At 36.0% G+C, this 17676-nt stretch overlaps 1 protein-coding gene across 4 annotated transcripts in view; it reads right to left on the reverse strand.

The window, feature by feature from the left end:
- Window positions 1-17676, reverse strand: part of PNPLA7 (patatin like phospholipase domain containing 7) — a 223467-nt gene that overhangs the window by 14109 nt on the left and 191682 nt on the right. For all 4 annotated transcript variants that reach the window (XM_051976848.1, XM_051976847.1, XM_051976851.1 and 1 more), the window contains one exon: window positions 6301-6457. In XM_051976848.1, coding sequence (XP_051832808.1) covers window positions 6301-6457 — 157 coding nt within the window. The remainder of the gene's footprint in view (window positions 1-6300; window positions 6458-17676) is intronic.

Consider the following 17676-nt stretch of genomic DNA (forward strand, 5'->3'; position numbering starts at 1 on the left):
CAGTCATGTGCTTTAAGAATATCATTTTGGCAACTGTGTGAAAGAAGGGAAAGCCTGGAGGCAGAGAGGGTTTATGGCAACAAACCAGAAGTGGGTAAGAAGTAGTGAGGATATAACTACTGTGGTGGCTGGGCAATTGAGAAGAAAGGTACTGATGTGAAAGATGCTTTAGAGGAAAAGTCATCAAGATACAGCCACAAATAGAACACAAAGAATGTGGGAGAGGGAAAAGAAAAGCATAAATCTGAAGTTGTAAAATTAGGTGACTGAAAGGATGTTGATGCCCTTAGGAAAAAGGGTGGATTTGAAGGAACAGATAACAAGCTTTGTTTTGAATATGTTATGTCTATGGATCTTCACATAGCAGATGCTTGTGATCTTAACATCCATCTTGGCATGTTTCCCTTTATTTCTAAGGATTCTAGATGCTGAGAATCATGGTCTTACATCTTTATGCCATTAGATTCAATTCAGTGCACATTGATTAAGCACCTACTAAGTGTAAAGTATTTAGTAGCAGTACCAGCTGATCCCACATATAAGAAAGAGGCAAGGAAGTCTGGAGGCTACTGCTAAGAATCAGGAATCCCTCACTATGGAAATTCAGGTACTTAATCACTTTACCCTCCCTCCAACTCTTAGCTAGAACTTCAGTGACTAAAGGCTATTTCTGAAGCTACTCAGGTTGAAAATGTCAATCATGATTATTCCAGAACTGTTGCCCACTAATCAGTGCTACCTCCTTCATAGCAAAGTGATCACTGCTGCAGCATGAGATTATCAGACTCTCTTGTATCATTTAAAACTGAAAGGGATCTTAGGGCGGTCAAGCCTAATCTTGTTTTATAGATGAGGAAACTGAGGCTCAGAGAGATTAAATTATTCAGGGTAACAGCTAGTAAGTATCTGAGGCAGGATTTGAACTCGGGTCTTTCTAAAGAGAGGTCCAGCATTCTATTTCCTAAACTTCCTAACTGGCTTCACCTAAAAACAATCTTATTCTTCAGTCATCTTCTTGGGATTGATCCCACACCTTTAACCTCATCTTCTTTGTTTCACAAAGAAAATTCAACTCCTATAATCATGATACTTATATTATGAAAATTTAGAAATTATTCTTCACAGACAGGAAAGTTAAAATTTATCACTTTACTCTTATGTGTATCAAGTGAACTAACTGAAGTAAGTAATCTTAGTAAGCTAAGATAGTAAACAAAGAAATTAAAGTTTCTCTTCCCATCTAAAGTCCACTTTATAGGCTAGTTAAGCTGGAATGGGACAGGCTATTTCCTGTCATTTCCAGATCATTAAGACCCTGATGCTCAGCAAACACAACAGGAAGTCTTTGGAGTGAGCCTGAGAGTGATCAGGCTTCTCTATGCTGGAGCCAAGGGCACAAGAAGACTGCTTACCTTCAGAAGAGAAATCCCAATGATAGAGTACTGGATGAGGAGGGGCTGGGTTCATCCACTTTGTTCATGATTATTTATAATGCCATTATCTTCACTTTGCAAAATAGTTTAATCATGGATTCCAGTCCCATCATTTTATAGATGAGGAAACTGGATCCCAAAGAGATGACATTACTTGCCCAAATCATACAATTAACAAAAGTCTGAGGCAGAATCCAAATTCAGGTGCTCCTGACTCTCAGCCTAGTACTCCATGTGAGCTATTTAATGCAGCTCAGAAAAATGGATTGAATTGGGAAAAGGACCCAAGCACCTTAACTTCCAGGCTAGCCATTACCATAAAAGTTAGTTCCCTACTACTCATCTGTGGCCATAAGCTTAAAAGCATCTGATACTTGTTCCATTTTTATTTCCCAGCTTAGAAAGACTCTAGTCTTGAGGACTCAAGAGATCAAATAAGGACTGGCAAAAAGAATTCAGGAGCTAGAAACAATAGCAATGCCATCTATAAGTTAGATCAATCATTTCCCTATTCCCCAGAGGCAGCTTTTCCAGAAATTGATAGGTTTTGAGAATGCAGAAATGAGCCAACATTTAGTTCCAGATATCTAATCTCTGCCAAACACTAATATACACTAGAGATGGGGCACAAATAGCCTCACTGTCTCACCAACATTTTATGCCAGACATACTTGAAAGGCTCTAAAATGGGGTCTGAAGGCAAAACTAATATCTTGAGAAAACGGGAAGAGAAAAAGGTTGATAACACAATAGTAAGAAGAGGAGAAAGTAAAATTTGGGGGGGAGACAGGAAGGCAAATAAATGCAGGGGAGAAGAGACATTTCTGTTCCTTGCAGTCTGGAAGGAGACCTGTGGCCTTGGTGCCTGTAGCCTAAGATTCTGTCCTGAGCTGAGGTCAGCATGAAGCTGGGAGAGCACAGAATAGTGCTACATTAGCCTCATCTGAGAGAACCTCCTGCTCTTCTCTGCATGGCAGGACAGTCTCACAAGGGCTTATTTACTACGCTCTTCCACTGCCTACCAACATTCCATGCTCTCTTTTGCTTGGATTGCTCTTTATCTGTAGCTGGCTTTGTGCTTGATGTATAAGAGAAAAGTAAGAGTACAGGACACAGAGAGATTTCTAGCGTTGCCCCCTCTAGACAAGTATTCTTAATTCAACAGCCTCTCTCAGGGTAAGGCAGGAACAAAACTGCTTGTGACCAAGTAAGGCTTTTCCAGATGGGAATAAATACAAATTCACTCAAGACTTGCCCTGTCTATTGAGGAATCACAGGAGTCCGAGCCAGGTTTAAAGCAGGAAAACTAAAAGGAAGCATATGAACATCAGCAAGGGGACAAGAAAGAAAGTAACTTCCTCATGATTGTGTTGAAGGTGAAGAATGTAAATAGGAAAAAAAGATATTGTATTTCTTTCTCAGAATTAAGGAAGAGGAAAAACATAATGGGGAAAATTATGCAAATAAATGCCATCTTAATAGTATAATAAGTATCTTTATTTACTGGAATTACAGACTAAGTGATCTCCCGTCTTCCTACAGCACTTATTATATTGTTTCCTGGTCCTATAATTAATATTTCCAAAACACTGTAAGCTCCCTGAGGACAGGGCTGTATATCCCTTGTCTGCTTCAGGGGACATCTCCATCTCTTCAGTGCTGAGATTTGAATCTTGCACATATTAAGGGAGACACTGAAAAAGGAGAGAAGAATGAAGCATGAATTACTGGGAAATGTGGTTGTCTGAATTAATGAAAGCTGCTAATTTTGTAACCAGTCTGGGGATAAAAGGTTGATTAAGTGGTCCAAATCCTTGTATTGAAACCACTCATTTATATGACTTCAAGTTTGGATATGTTCACATGGTTTTAAGAACTAAGCAGTAGAAAGCTTTCTGAACTGAGACCAACATAACTTAGACTGATAGTTTATAGATATTTACATAGCAGGAATATGCCTATTCTGGAAATCACTATCTTGGATGTATGATAAGATTCCTCATAACTTTCTTTTGTTACATCTCCCGTCTTTCAATGGGGATGGGGAGAACATGAGTGTCAAATTTTCCATACACTGACAGACATGGCTATTATGTCAAATTTAGTTAACTTTTTTTCCTTTATTACAAGGAAAATTTTTATGGCAGAGGATATATTAGGGAAAGAATGGCATTAAAAAACCCCAAAGGCATTAATAAAACTGTGGGGAAGGAAAGCACCTTTATATTGTTATCCCCATTGTATCTCTCCAAACAGTGACACTGGCAAAAGAAACTCAAAAAAGAAATTTCTATTACCTCCCTCTTTCCCTTCTATTCTGTCTGGCTGCCGTGGCTCCCCACACCAATGAATGTAGAAAGAAGACAGATAATACATTTCACAGCATAGCAAAGCACACCCATATGGCCTGTGAACCTTATCATTTTAGGAAAGGCTTCAGGAGTGAGAATTACCATAGCAAATGAAGAACTTGGAGTGCATGTGATACTCTATATTTCCAAGAAAACTTTTCTTAGACCCAAATCATGATCAGTAATTTCCTAATAATGTGTGGACAATTTTGCTGAGGATGAAAAATAAGATTTAGCAAGGATAATGTTTTTTAGGGGCTTGGCAGCAAGAACTGGCCTCAAATTTTAAGCTGTCTGTGACATTCCTCTTGAAGTTGGGCTTCCACTTAGAGCTCTGGCATCTCCAGGTCTTTACAGCATAGCAGGGATGGCACACAGAGTGGGGAGAAGGGAGGAAAAGAGGATAATCCACAATGAGTTATAAAAGTTGTACCTCACTCAATCACCCCCGTTGAAGACTCCAGCTTGTGTGAAAAAAAAGGAGATAGAGATGGGGTCAGAGAATCTGCTTGGATTTAAGAAGACAAACTGGATGGGAAAAAAAAATGTAATAGCCGCAGAAACTCAGGATTTTATCAGGACTAACACATTTATACCACTCCCTCTCCAGCTCTTAACAAAAAGGGTTTTTTGGGAGCTTTGGTCAGAATCTCTTGATTGCTAGCTAAAGGTCATTACAGTGCTTAAGAGGACAAACATTTAAGGATACCTTAAAGGACCAAGCTGTACCATATGATTCAGTGTAATTTTTTTTTCTTTCATCCATAAAATAAGAGAAAAAGAGTGGGGGGAGGGAAGAGAGGGAAGGAGGGAGCAGGGAGGGGAGAATAAATATTTTTGTATAAATTGATTCCCCTGGTTCTTTAAGCATGAAGCTCCTTTCAGGAATACAAGATAGGGGAGAGAATAGGCTACTAATTCTAAATATGGGTTTTCCAATCTCTTCAGTACTTTCCAGAGGCTCACATATAAGCCCTATGAATGCTGGCTCCCTGCCCCAAGTGAGTAGGTCCACATACAGTATTTCCATTTTCAGCCTAGCATAAAAATAATTGTAAAAGGGGCTAGATTTTTGTATATTTTCAGTGGTCATTAACACACACACAAAAAAACTGAAGATCATTTAGGAAAAAACAAAAACAATTTCATATAGGCTTTTTCTTTGCTTAGAGAACTATAAAACTTTCTATTCATTTGCTCCCCAGATCAGATCAGATATAGAAAGCTTTATTTGGTAACTATCCTAAATACTAAAAAGGCTACTTCAGTAGTATATTTTGATCACTTAAAGAAGCAAGGGGAAAAAAAGAACACACAATAAAATAGGAAAAAGAAAAAAGTCATAGAAAAAGAATAAAGGGAGAAAATAGCTCAAAATAGTGGGAAAAAAAGAGAAAAAGGTAATGTGAAAGAAATACAAATACAGAAAGACAAAGCTATATACAAAGAAGGTAAGAAATAAAGATAGGAATGGACAAAGACAAAAAAATGGACAAAGACAAAAAAATTGAAAAAGAAACATACAAGGAGAAAAGCTCAGTAGATTTGGAGGTTACTAGTCAGAGTTCATACCCCATTGTTTATCTGTATTGTGGGCTTCATACTAATATGATATCATCCTACCCCTTTGAAGTTATGTATGGCTCATAAACCACTCTTCATAATCTTCAACTGTTTTCATGTTAGTATTTAGGGGCTCTATGGGATAACTAGTGCATCCTTCAAAAGAGAAAACTGGCCCTGAAAGATCAGCAGAAATGCCAAGCTATAATCCCAATAGGAGGCTGGTGACCTTTCCTAAAACCATGCCAGTCAACTCCACCCAACATGTGGAACAAGAAAGAAATAGACTTGATTGACTCAATTTGTTGGAACAGGAAGAAAGTTTTTATTCTTGTCTTCCTTTGAAATAAGAACAGAAACTTTTGATCTGACTCAAGAGTTTCAATCAAAGTTCTGTTTTGTTCTTTAAAAACTGCAATATCTTTTAAAAATGGAGACAAGAAATAAGAAAACAGATCAATTCCTTCTCTGCCACTGTCAGTTCTAAGTTCCTCATGTTACAATGATGGCTAGCCCACTTTCAGTCACTTTTAAATTTTTAAAAACTTTTTTCCACCCAGAAATAATAGCCTTTACTTGCATTTCACTTTCTGTACTAGACTACGGTGTTTTTGAAGCCTGGAGAGTAAAGCCCTGGCTCATCTTCTCACTTACATTAAAGGGAAATCCTCTGCAGGAGCAAAAGACTCCTAGTCAGAAACCAGGGCAAAAGGAAAGAACAGGTGCTCAAAGTCCTTTTTGACTTTATTTCACTGTTCCCCATAACATCCTTGAGGGAAGAAAAGGATTATGGTCCTTTGGGGGAAGCTGAGGCACCAAAAGAGTGGGTATCACACTTATGAGACAGTGACAGAAACATACCAAGCACCTCCCTGTCCTTTCCCATCTCAGTTCCAGGCCACCATGCCATCTGCTGGATCTTACTTGAGCAGCAGGGTCCTAGGCACACTCACCAAGGCCCACTGCTTGGCCCGGATCCTTGTCTGGCTGTAGTTTCTCTCCTCAGCAAATAGAGCCCCTATGAAAGATCCAACTGAGGTTCCTCCCGTCATATCCACAGGAATTCCTGCTTCCATCAAGGCCCGGATGATACCAACTTGGGAGCAACCTCTATAGAGTAGCAAGAGAAACAAAGTGAGAATTGAATGAAGGCTATGTTTCCTATCCCCCTTAAGAGAACAGCTTCATATATTAGGGTAGAAAAACAACCATTGTCCTGGAAAGCAAATCCTGAAAGGACTGGAAAGAATAGTTAAAGTGCCCTTATTAGCTAGCAAGCTGCTTCCCTGGCTTATTCTTTCTTCTTTTTTTTTTTTTCAAAGCTTTTATTTATAAAACGTATGCATGGGTAATTTTTCCAACATTGACCCTTGTATAAGCTTTTGTTCCAAATTTTCCCCTTCTTCTCCCCACCCTCTCCCCTAGCTGGCAGATAGTTTAATATATGTTAAATATGTTAAAATTCATGTTAGATCCAATATATATTTACACGTTTATAAAGTTGTCTTGCTGCACAAGAAAAATCAGATCAAGAAGGGAAAAAAACTGGGAAAGAAAACAAAATGCAAGCAAATAACAACAGAGAGAGTAAGAATGCTATTTTGTGGTCCACACTCTGTTCTCACAGTTTTCTCTGAGTATACATGGCTCTCTTCATCACTGAACAAGTAGAACTGATTTGGAGCCTCTCATTGTTGAAGAGGGCCACATCCATCAGAATTGATCATCATGTAATGTTGTTAGAGTGTAAAATGATCTCCTGGTTCTGCTCATTTCACTTAGCATCAGTTCTTGTAAGTCTCTGCAGACCTTTATATTCATCCTACTGGTTGTTTCTTACAGAACAATAATATTCCATAACATTCATATACCATAACTTATTCAGCCATTCTCCAATTGATGGGCATCCACTCCTTTCCAGTTTCTCACCACTACAAAAAGGGCTGTCACAAACATTTTTGTACATGTGGGGCCTTTTCCCTTCTTTAAGATCTCTTTGGGATACAAGCCCAGGAGTAACACTGATGGATCATAGGGTATGCACAATTTGATAACTTTTTGAGCATAGTTCCAAACTGCTCTCCAGAATGGTTGGATCCATTCACAGTTCCACCAATAATGCATCAGTGTCCCAGTTTTCCCACATCCCCTCCAACATTCATCATTATCTTTTCCTGTCATTTTGGCCAATCTGACAGGTGTGTAGTGATATCTCAAAATTGTCTTAATTTGCATTTTTCTGATCAATAATGATTTGGAGCACCTTTTCATATGACTAGAAATGGTTTTAATTTCTTCATCTGAAAATTGTTCATCTCCTTTGACAATTTATCATTTAGAAAATGGCTTTAACTATTATAAATTTGAATCAATTCTCTATATATTTTAGAAATGAAGCCTTTATCAGAACCTTTGGATGTAAAAATGTTTTTCCAGTTTATTGCTTCCCTCCTAATCTTGTCTGCATTAGTTTTGTTTGTACACAAACTTTTTAACTTAATATAATCAAAATTACCTATTTTGTGATCAATAATGATCTATAGTTCTTCTTTGGTCACAAATTCCTTCCTCCTCCACAGATCTGAGAGGTAAACTATCCTATGTTTTTCTAATTAGTTTATAATATCATTCTTTATGTCTAGATCATAAACCCATTTTGACCTTATCTTGGTATATGGTGTTAGGTATGAGTCTATGCCTAGTTCCTGCCATACTAGTTTCCAATTTTCCCAGATGTTTTTGTCAAATAGTGAATTCTTATTCCAAAAGCTGGGGGCATTTGGGTTTGTCAAACACTAGATTACTATAGTCATTGACTATTTTGTTCTGTGAACCTAACCTATTCCACTGATCAACTTCTTTATTTCTTAGCCAGTACCAAATGGTTTTGATGACCGCTGCTTTATAATACAGTTTTAGATCTGGTACAGCTAGGCCACCTTCATTTGCTTTTCTCTTCATTAATTCGTTTGAAATTCTTGACCTTTTGTTCTTCCTGATGAATTTTGTTGTTATTTTTTCTAGGTCAGTAAAATAGTTTCTTGGGAGTTTGATTGGTATAGCACTAAACAAATAGATTGGTTTGGGGATTATTGTCATCTTTATTATAGTCACTCGACCTATCCAAGAGCACTTGATATTTTTCCAGTTGTTTAGATTTGACTTTATTTATGTGGAAAGAGTTTTGTAATTTTGCTCATATAGTTCCTAAACCTTCTCTTGGCAGATAGATTTCCAAATATTTTATACTATTGACAGTTATTTTAAATAGAATTTCTCTTTGTATCTCTTACTGTTGGATTTTGTTGGTGATGTATAAGAATGCTGATGATTTATGTGGATTTTGTATCCTGCAAATTTGCTAAAGTTCTGGATTACTTCTAATAGTTTTTTAGTTGATTCTCTAGGGTCCCTGGCCTATTTTTGCCAGATCACCTAATAAAGCTTAAGAGTTATCAGCTAGACATGTGCAAAAAAGGAACAGACTTCTGCAGAAGGAAAGAAGGGAAGCCAGACCTATCAAGTGTTTGAGATTTGTGCTAAGCTGGCTGTGTATGTATGTAGAGAGTGATTCAAAGAAAGGATCATTCAATTTTCTCCAAGACTAGCTCCATCTATTTTCTGTTAGAGGGATACAAAAAAGGGCTCCTGAGAAAGCAATGATGCCCAGAATCTTGATGTGGGTTTGGGGATCAGTCATGTGTCTGTTACTTCTAATGCCATAGCAACTGACCTGTACTTGGTTTCCTCATTCTCACATAGGAGTCAAGGGCAGAACTGTGCCTCTTGGCTTTTGGACACACGTGGCTCAAGGGCCAAATAGTTCATTAAAGATAAAAGTGCTTAGATGCAGTCTGATGTTCTAAACTCTCAACTGGCATATTTCCGTCAATGTGCTATAATCCCAACCTGCCTACTTTCTGTCTTGCTAAAGCTTGAAAAACCAATAAATACTCTGTCTGCTACTCCTGTGGATTATGCCACAATAAAAAGTTTCCTAATGAAATGTCTCATGTAGCTTCAAGTCACTAGGGAAATAATGAGTAGTCATTAACAATAAAAGAGTTTGCACTCTACTGGCCCTTAACTGTAGCAATGGAAATCATACCACAGCTAGTAGCACATCTAGCACAGAGTAGCAAATTATCAAATGCTTGTTCCATCTGTATGTCTGTCATAGAGACTGACAGATATGTGACTCTGAAACTGTCCCCAGGGAAGGTTCCAAAGGTTTTCTTTGTGTCATCCATCCTTGGCCCAAAATATGCATAGCTAATTCATGAGGAAAAGAAGGGCTTGTGGTGGTAACAGGATAAAATATTTCATCAGTGCCCAGAAACTCATTGTAGGATTCATTTGGAACAGAGCTGCTAGAGGAGCTGTGTCAGCACTAATGAACAAGACCTCAAGTTGCTTTGAAGGGCAAAGAACAAACTAAGCAAGCAGGCAACCTGGGGGTATCAGGAAAGGAACAGCTCACAAGATAGGACTAGGACAGGACCAACAGCCTTCTCATTTCCTGTTATCAGAGGTGACCTTACTCCTGGCTTAAATGAGAAAAAAATTTCCAAAATCCTAGTCTCCACCTAGAAGTTATCGCACCGTGTGCTAAATAAATGGCATAGGAGACAAATTTGAAGAGGATAAAGCTAGATAAGGCTTTCTGATAGTTCCTTTGCTTCCCAGCACTTTCTTCATGTTATGCATTTTAACTGGGGAAGATTAGCAACCTTGATTTCATAACCTGGAAAGGGTAGCTCATTTAAAAGAAAATGATGGCATCAACATCACTGTTTCAGGTCACATGACATTACAGTATAGTTCAGAAACAAGTAGATCATCTAGAATTTAAGACTGGGAGATTGTGCAACGAAATGCAACATCCAAGAGACGAAATCTGCATTGGGGAAAGTGGTATGAAGGATGGGAAATTTTTTCTTTTTGAGAATAGCCATGAAAGTTAGCAAGTTTCTTTACATCCTAGAGGGTTTAAAATCTTACATCATTTCTCATTTTTTTTTTAGGCCAAAAGTTGCACAATGAAGAGATTTTTTTATGGTCTCAAGCAGTTCTAGTTTCTCTAGCCTTCCCTGCTATTACTGATCAGGCTTGGCATAGAGAGGGAACGTAGTGGGAGGTAAGGGGGTGGAGGAGTGAGGGGGGAGGAGGATGGTATATATCAAGGCTCCCAACTACACACAATGTGAACTCTGAAGGTCAGCATGGGCTGTGCCAAAGTAGGAGGTACAGAAGAAATCAGGCCTTTCTGGAAGAGAACAGGGCAAGTGTTCAGAGCTGTCAAAAGCACACTTCAGAACTATGTTTTTTTTTAACACCAGATATCAGTAACCTTAATGAGCTTTATATAAGCTAGAGTTAGGAGTAGCTAATATCCCCAGAGTGGAGAAAAAAATCTCATCTTAACCATGGCAAAGGGCTCAAGATAAGAGATGTGTCTCATCTCCAAGACATATGAGTTTTGATAAAACTCCATTAACAGGCACTTCAGAAGCCACAAGCTGTAATCTACTAAAGAGCTAAGGTTTCAGGTAGTTAATGTGGAAAGAGTCACCACAATTAGATTCGCCTTGTTCATGTGAAATCAGGCCTGAAGTAGGGAAGAAGAGGCTCTAGAAAAGTTCAAGAATTCCACTAAAATGTTAAGCTTTTCTTGTGGAGAATAAAGCATTAAGAAATCATCATATTTTACCTTTGGAGAATATAATTGAATATGTAACAAAAGTCACTGAAACGTTTGGCTAGAAATGCTCTGCTTATATGGAAATGTCACTAGTCACATGAGTGGTTTACCCAAACTTCATGGATGATAATCACCACTACAGCTTGCCAGCTTCCATGAGAACTCTAGGCAGTGACTAAACAACCAACAATAAACATACTCTTTCTATGACCCTCTACTTTGGAGCATCTTCCCACCACTGACAATGTACAAACACCCTATTCCCCTGTTCCTTTATTTTCTTCCACTTTAACCCTGTCTCTCCCTGCAGTTTCCCATATCTTCTTATCACTTTCTAGAACCCCTGTTTTAGAATTAAAGAACTTATTTCTTCCTTTCTCACGACTTTCATCTTTTTGCTGAATTTAGCTTCTTCTTGATAACACTACTTCCCTTTCCATTATTTCTAACTGTGGCTAAACTTTCCATTTTATTCCTGACTCACTAGTTACGTTAAGAGAAGCAGGATATTTCCTATTCCCCATTTATACTTCCAGATTCTTCTTCTATCACAATCAACCAGCAATATCTATTTTGAAGTTTGAAGTTTACACTATCCAAATTTATCAACTTATCTTATCCTGGTAGTTATTATTTATCCTAAATATACAAATAATATTTATATTTATAATGTAAAATATATATATTTATCCTATTTATCTTGTCCCTTAAGATAAGTTTCTTTCTTCTTCAATAAATTCAATGACTGACTCAATCTTTCTATCCACCTTCCCACCATCTCCCATCTCTGTCAATTCCTGGTCCCATACTAGGTGACTTCAACATAACATAATGAAGCCCCCTCAAATACCTTAGCTTAACCAGTTCTTCAGTCTACTAAATTCTCATGACTTACTCCTTCATTCCACCTTAGCTACATGGAGAGACGGTGATAGCCTTGATCTTGTCATCATCCACAAGTGTACTACACTTCTATATTCAAGAACTAAATTTCTTAACTTGATCATAATCTTTTACCATTCCTTTCTTTCTTATTCCATACGATTTTTAACTCTACTCTTGATCTTCCCTGTGGCCTTCATTCCCTTAATTACTTAGTTACTTCCCAGGCATCCTCCCACATTCTCTTCTCTTTCCTATCTTGATCTCTTGGTGAAGTCTATTTCATTTCACTTCCATCTATGCTTCTGTCTCTTCAGACTTTTCCACCAAAATTGAACTATCTTCTCGCCCTGGAACTTCCATCAGTGCCTAGTGACTGCCCTCCAGCATGATGGCCCCTTTTTGCCATTGGTGAGCTCTTTCCGGAGATCTTCTGTCTAATTTTAGATTCCCTCTATAACCCTTGGTAATAGAGCTCCTAGAGGACATATATATGTAATCTCCCCATATTAGAATTCAAACACATTATCTTTGTTTAGTCCTTTATTGTTTTTTGTTCATTTGCAGAGCTGGGGGAGATATAAAGTTTAGGTAAAATGTGGTTTCTGCCTGATTTTACATTCAGTCTAGCAGGAAGATAGGAGGTATACACAGATAAATAGATGAATGAAAAAGCATTTTTAGGGAGCAGAGCTAAGATGGCAGAGAGAAGCCAGGAAGTTTCCTGCATTCTCCCTAGTCTTCTCAGAAACAACACTAAATCAAGCTTCTCAGTGGATTCTGGAGTGAAAGAAGGAGTGAAATAATTTTCCAGCTTAACAATTTAGAAGGACTTCAGAAAATGTCTGTCTCACTTGGGTAAAAGTTCATCCCAGTGTAGACAAGTTCAGGAAATCTAGAAGAAGGATCTTAATTACAGCAAAGATCAGCAATGAAGACCACTTGGCACTGGCTAGTGGGCCACCAGTGAGGCCTTTTTAGTAAGGAATATACTTTTTTCTTGGCAGTGTATTGCACCTACACAAAGACTGATTATATATTAGAACATAAAAACCTCACAATCAATGCAGAAAGGCAGAAATAATAAATGCATCTTTTTCAGATCATGATGTAATAACAATTATATGTAAAAGAGGGCTATGGAGAAAAAGAACAAAAAATTAATTATTAACTAAATAATCTAATCCTAAAGAATAAATGGGTGAAACATCAAATCATAGAAATGATTTCATCTAAGAGAATTACAATTAATGAGACAACATACCAAAACTTATATTATGCAGCCAGAGCAGTTTTTAGGGAAAATTTTATATCTTTAAATGCTTAAATAAATCAAGTAGAGGAAGAGGAGATCAATGAATTGGGCATGGAACTTAAAAAACTAAAAAAAGAACATATTTTTAAAAACCTCAATTAAATGGCAAATGAAAAATTCTGAAAATCAAAGGATGAATAAAATTGAAAGAAAACTAGTGAACTCTACTAATAAATAAAACTAAGAGCTGGCTTTATGAAAAACAACAACAACAGGATACAACTTTGATTAATTTGGTTGATTTGATTAGAAAAAGGAAAGAAGAAAACCAAATTACCAGTATCAAAAATGAAAAGGATGAACTTACCACCAATGAAGATGAAATTAAACCAATAATATTAGGAGCTATTTTGCCCAACTATATGCCAATAAATATGACAATCAAATTGCAATGGGTGAATATTTACAAAAATATAAATTGCCCCAGGTTAACAGAAGAGGAAATATAAGACTTAAATAAACCTATTTTTAAAAAATTGAACAAGCCTTCAGTCAACTCCTTAACAGAAAATCTCAAGGGCCAAATGGATTTACAAGTGAATTCTACCAAACATTTAGAGAACAATTAATTCCAATATTATATAAACGTTTTAGAAAAATAGGAGTCCTACCAAATTGTTTTTATGACACAAATATGGTGCTAATATCTAAACCAGAAAGGGCAAAACAGACAGAAAATTATAGACCGATTTCCCTAATGAATATTGGTGAAAAAACTTTAAATAAAATATTAACAAAGAGATTACAGCAATTATAACTAGAATAATACACTGAAACCAATTGGAATTTGTATCAGGAATACAGGCTGATTCAATATCAGGAAAACTATAAGCATAATTGAACATATCAATTACAAAACTAAAAGAAATAATATGATTATCTCAATAGATGAATAAAAAGCAATTGACAAAAATACAAGATTCGCTGCTATTTAAAAACACCAAAGAGCACAGGATCAAATGGAGTTTTCCCTAAAATGATAAGAAGCATCTATCTAAAACCATCAGCAAGCCTTATATGTAATTGGGACAAACTAGAAGTCTTTCCAATAAAATCAAAGGTGAAATAAGGTTGCCCATTATCACTACTACTATTCAATATTGTACTAGAAATTTTAGTTTTAGCAATAAGAGAAGAAAAAGAAAATGAAGGAATTAAGAGCAGATAATGAGGAAACAAAACTACCACTCTTTGCAGATGATATGATGATATACTTAGAGAATCAACTAAAAAACTATTTGAAACAATTAATAATTTTAGTAAAGTTGCAAAATATAAAATAAACCCACATACATCATCTGCATTTCTAGATGTTATCAAGAAAGTTTACTAGCAAGAGAAAGAGGGAAAAATTCCATTTAAAATAACTATACAATACAAAATATTTGGAAGTCTACCTGCCAAGACAAATCCAGAAAACAGGTGAACACAATTATAAAATACTTTCCATACAAATAAAGTCAGATCTAATCAACTGGAAAAATATCAATTGCTCATGGGTAAGCCAGCTAATATAATAAAAATGACAATTCTACCAAAATTAGTCTATTTATTCGGTGTCATACCAATCAAAATGTTAAAAATATTTTATAGAACTAGAAAAAATACAACAAATTCATCTGGAAGAACAAAAGGTCAAGAATATCAAGAGAATTCATGGACAAAAAATGCAAAGGAAGGCAGCCTACCCCTACCAGATCTAAATTTATTTTATAAAGCAGCAGTTATCAAAATTATTTGGCATTGGCTAAGAAATAAAGTGGTAGATCAGTGGAATAGATTAGGTATACAAGACACAACAGTTAATGACTACAGTAATCTACTGTTTTGATAAACCTATGGATTCCAACTTCTGGGATAAGAACTCACTATTTCCTAAAAATTGCTGGGAAAACTGAAAAATAGTGTGGCAGAAACTAAACATAGATCAATATATAATACTATATACTAAGATAAAGTTTAAATGTGTTCATGATTTAGATATAAAGGGTGATACTATAAGCAAATTAGGAAAGCAAGCAATAGTTTATTGTCAGATCTTTGAGAAGGGAGGAATTTATGACCAAACAAGAAACAGAGAATATTATGAAATGCAAAATGGATAATTTTGGTAACATTAAATTAAAAAGGTTTTGGACAAACAAAACCAATGTGGTCACAATTAGAAGGGAAGCAGAAAGCTGGGAAACAATCTTTCAGAACCAAAAGCTTCTGATAAAGGCTTCAATTCTAAAATATTGAGAGAACAAAGTCAAATTTATAAGAATTAAAATTGTGCAAAGCACTGTGTTAAGTATAAAATACAAATGGAAAAATAAGCCAGACTGTAATCTCAAAGAGCTCATATACTAATGAGAGGCAGGGTAAACAGAAAGAAATAATACAGATAAAATGAATTAACTTCAAGTTCTAGGTTGTGAAGGTTCTAGTGGCAAAATGCAATAATGTAACTTTTTCATTGTTTGGTTTTTTGGTTGTGGTTTTGCATTGAGGCCACTAGAATTAAGTGACTTGCCCAGGGTCACACAGCTAGGAAGTGTTAAGTGTCTGAGATCATATTTGCACTCAGGTCCTCCTGACTTCAGGGCTGGTGCTCTATCCACTGAGCCACCTAGCTGACCCCATTGTTATTTCTATTGACAAAAATCATAGCTGTTTCTGATGTTGACCTTTGTGAAGTATTAGCAATTGCAGTTGTTAAGACAGATGAGTAAGAATTCAACAGGAAAAACAGGGGACAGAAGACATTCCAGGAATAGGAATAACATAAGTAATGACACAGAGTAAGCAAGCAAGGCATGTTAAAAATTATTCAATAGAATATTTAGGAGGAAAGCAATGAGATAAGACTGGAGAAAAGTAGAGGAGAAGGAAAATTAGAGGTAAGGTATCTTAAAGGGAGAGAGAGTTTTGTTCTTTTGGAGCGGCAAAGAATGGGAATTTGAGGGGATTCTCATAAATTATAGAACAGAAATTATGATGTATAAATGGGATGGAATACCACTGTGCTATAAAAAATTATGAAGGAGATGATTTAGAGAAATTTGAGAAGATTTATGTGAATTAACACAGAGTGAAGTGAACAGAATCAGGAGAATAATTTACAATGACAAAAATATGGTAAAGGCAAATCATTTTGAAAGAATTGGTATTTTTCTCAGCTTAATGATGAACTATGATTAGTGAAAGGGAATAATGACAAAACATGCTACCTGCTTCCTGATAATTAAAGGACTCAGAGAACAAAATGAAACAATTTTTTGGGGGGGTGGATATGGCTAATATGGACATTTATTATGACTGACTGTTAATGTAGATAATCGAAGTTTTATTTTTCTTTAGTTCTTAATTTGAGGAAGGGGATTGGGATAGAAAAATGAGAAAGCTAATTTTTACTGATTGAAAAAAGCCAAAATCTAACTTTTTTGAAAGCTATTATAAATTTTTGTACATATGATCCTTTTTTCCTAGTTCTTGGATCATTTTAGTGTACTGGCCTAATAAAAATATTGCTAGGTCATTACAGGCTTCTGAGCAGAGTTCCAAATTACTTTCCAGAATGGCGGCACCAATTCATAGCTTCACTAACAAAGCATTAATTTCCCTTTTCTCCTACAGCTATGCAAACATTTGTTATTTTTCCTTTTGTTTGCCAATCTGATGTATGTGAGCTGAAACCTCAGAGTTGTTCTAATTAGGCTTTCTCAAATATTTGTTAATTAGTTCTCTTCCCTACTCCAAAAAAAAAATTAAAAATTTTCAGTTTTCAAAAGAAGTCCATTAGCTTGGACTTCTTTTGAAAACTGAAAATTTTTAATTTTTTTTTTTTTTTTTTACCATTTGTTAATTGGGAAACAGCTTTTATTTTTTATTCTGCTGTCTTCTAAATTTCAATCAATTTTTCATATATTTTAGAAATGACAACTTATAAGAAATAAGACCAGATGAACCTGATAACAAAACAACAAAAATTTCCCACTCCCCCTCTGCATTCATCTGCTTCTTTTGTATTTGTAGCTGTACTGGTTTGATTTGTGGAAAAACTTTTAAATTTTTTATAATTAAAACTGCTTTAATTTATCTTCTGCAATTCTTTCTCTCTTGTTTGCTTATGAATTCTTCCAAAATCCATACATTGGATAATTTTTTCCTTGTTCTTCTAATTTATGTCACTCTTTATGTCAATGTCATGTACCTATTTGTAGCTCATATTGAAACATGAGATATGTTTCTGCTTTTCAATTTTCCCAACATTTCTTTTCTTTTTCTTTCTCCCTCCTTCCTTCTCTCCTTCCTTCCTTCTGTCTTTCCATCCTTTTCCTTCCCTCCTTCCCTTCCTTCTTTCTTTTTATTCCTACCTTTCTTTTGCCAAATAGTGAGTTCTTGCTCTAATTGCTGAGGTATATGGGTTTATCAAACAGATATTAGGCT

The sequence above is a fragment of the Antechinus flavipes genome, chromosome 2 (genome assembly GCF_016432865.1).
Source record: "Antechinus flavipes isolate AdamAnt ecotype Samford, QLD, Australia chromosome 2, AdamAnt_v2, whole genome shotgun sequence".
Lineage (NCBI taxonomy): Eukaryota > Metazoa > Chordata > Mammalia > Dasyuromorphia > Dasyuridae > Antechinus > Antechinus flavipes.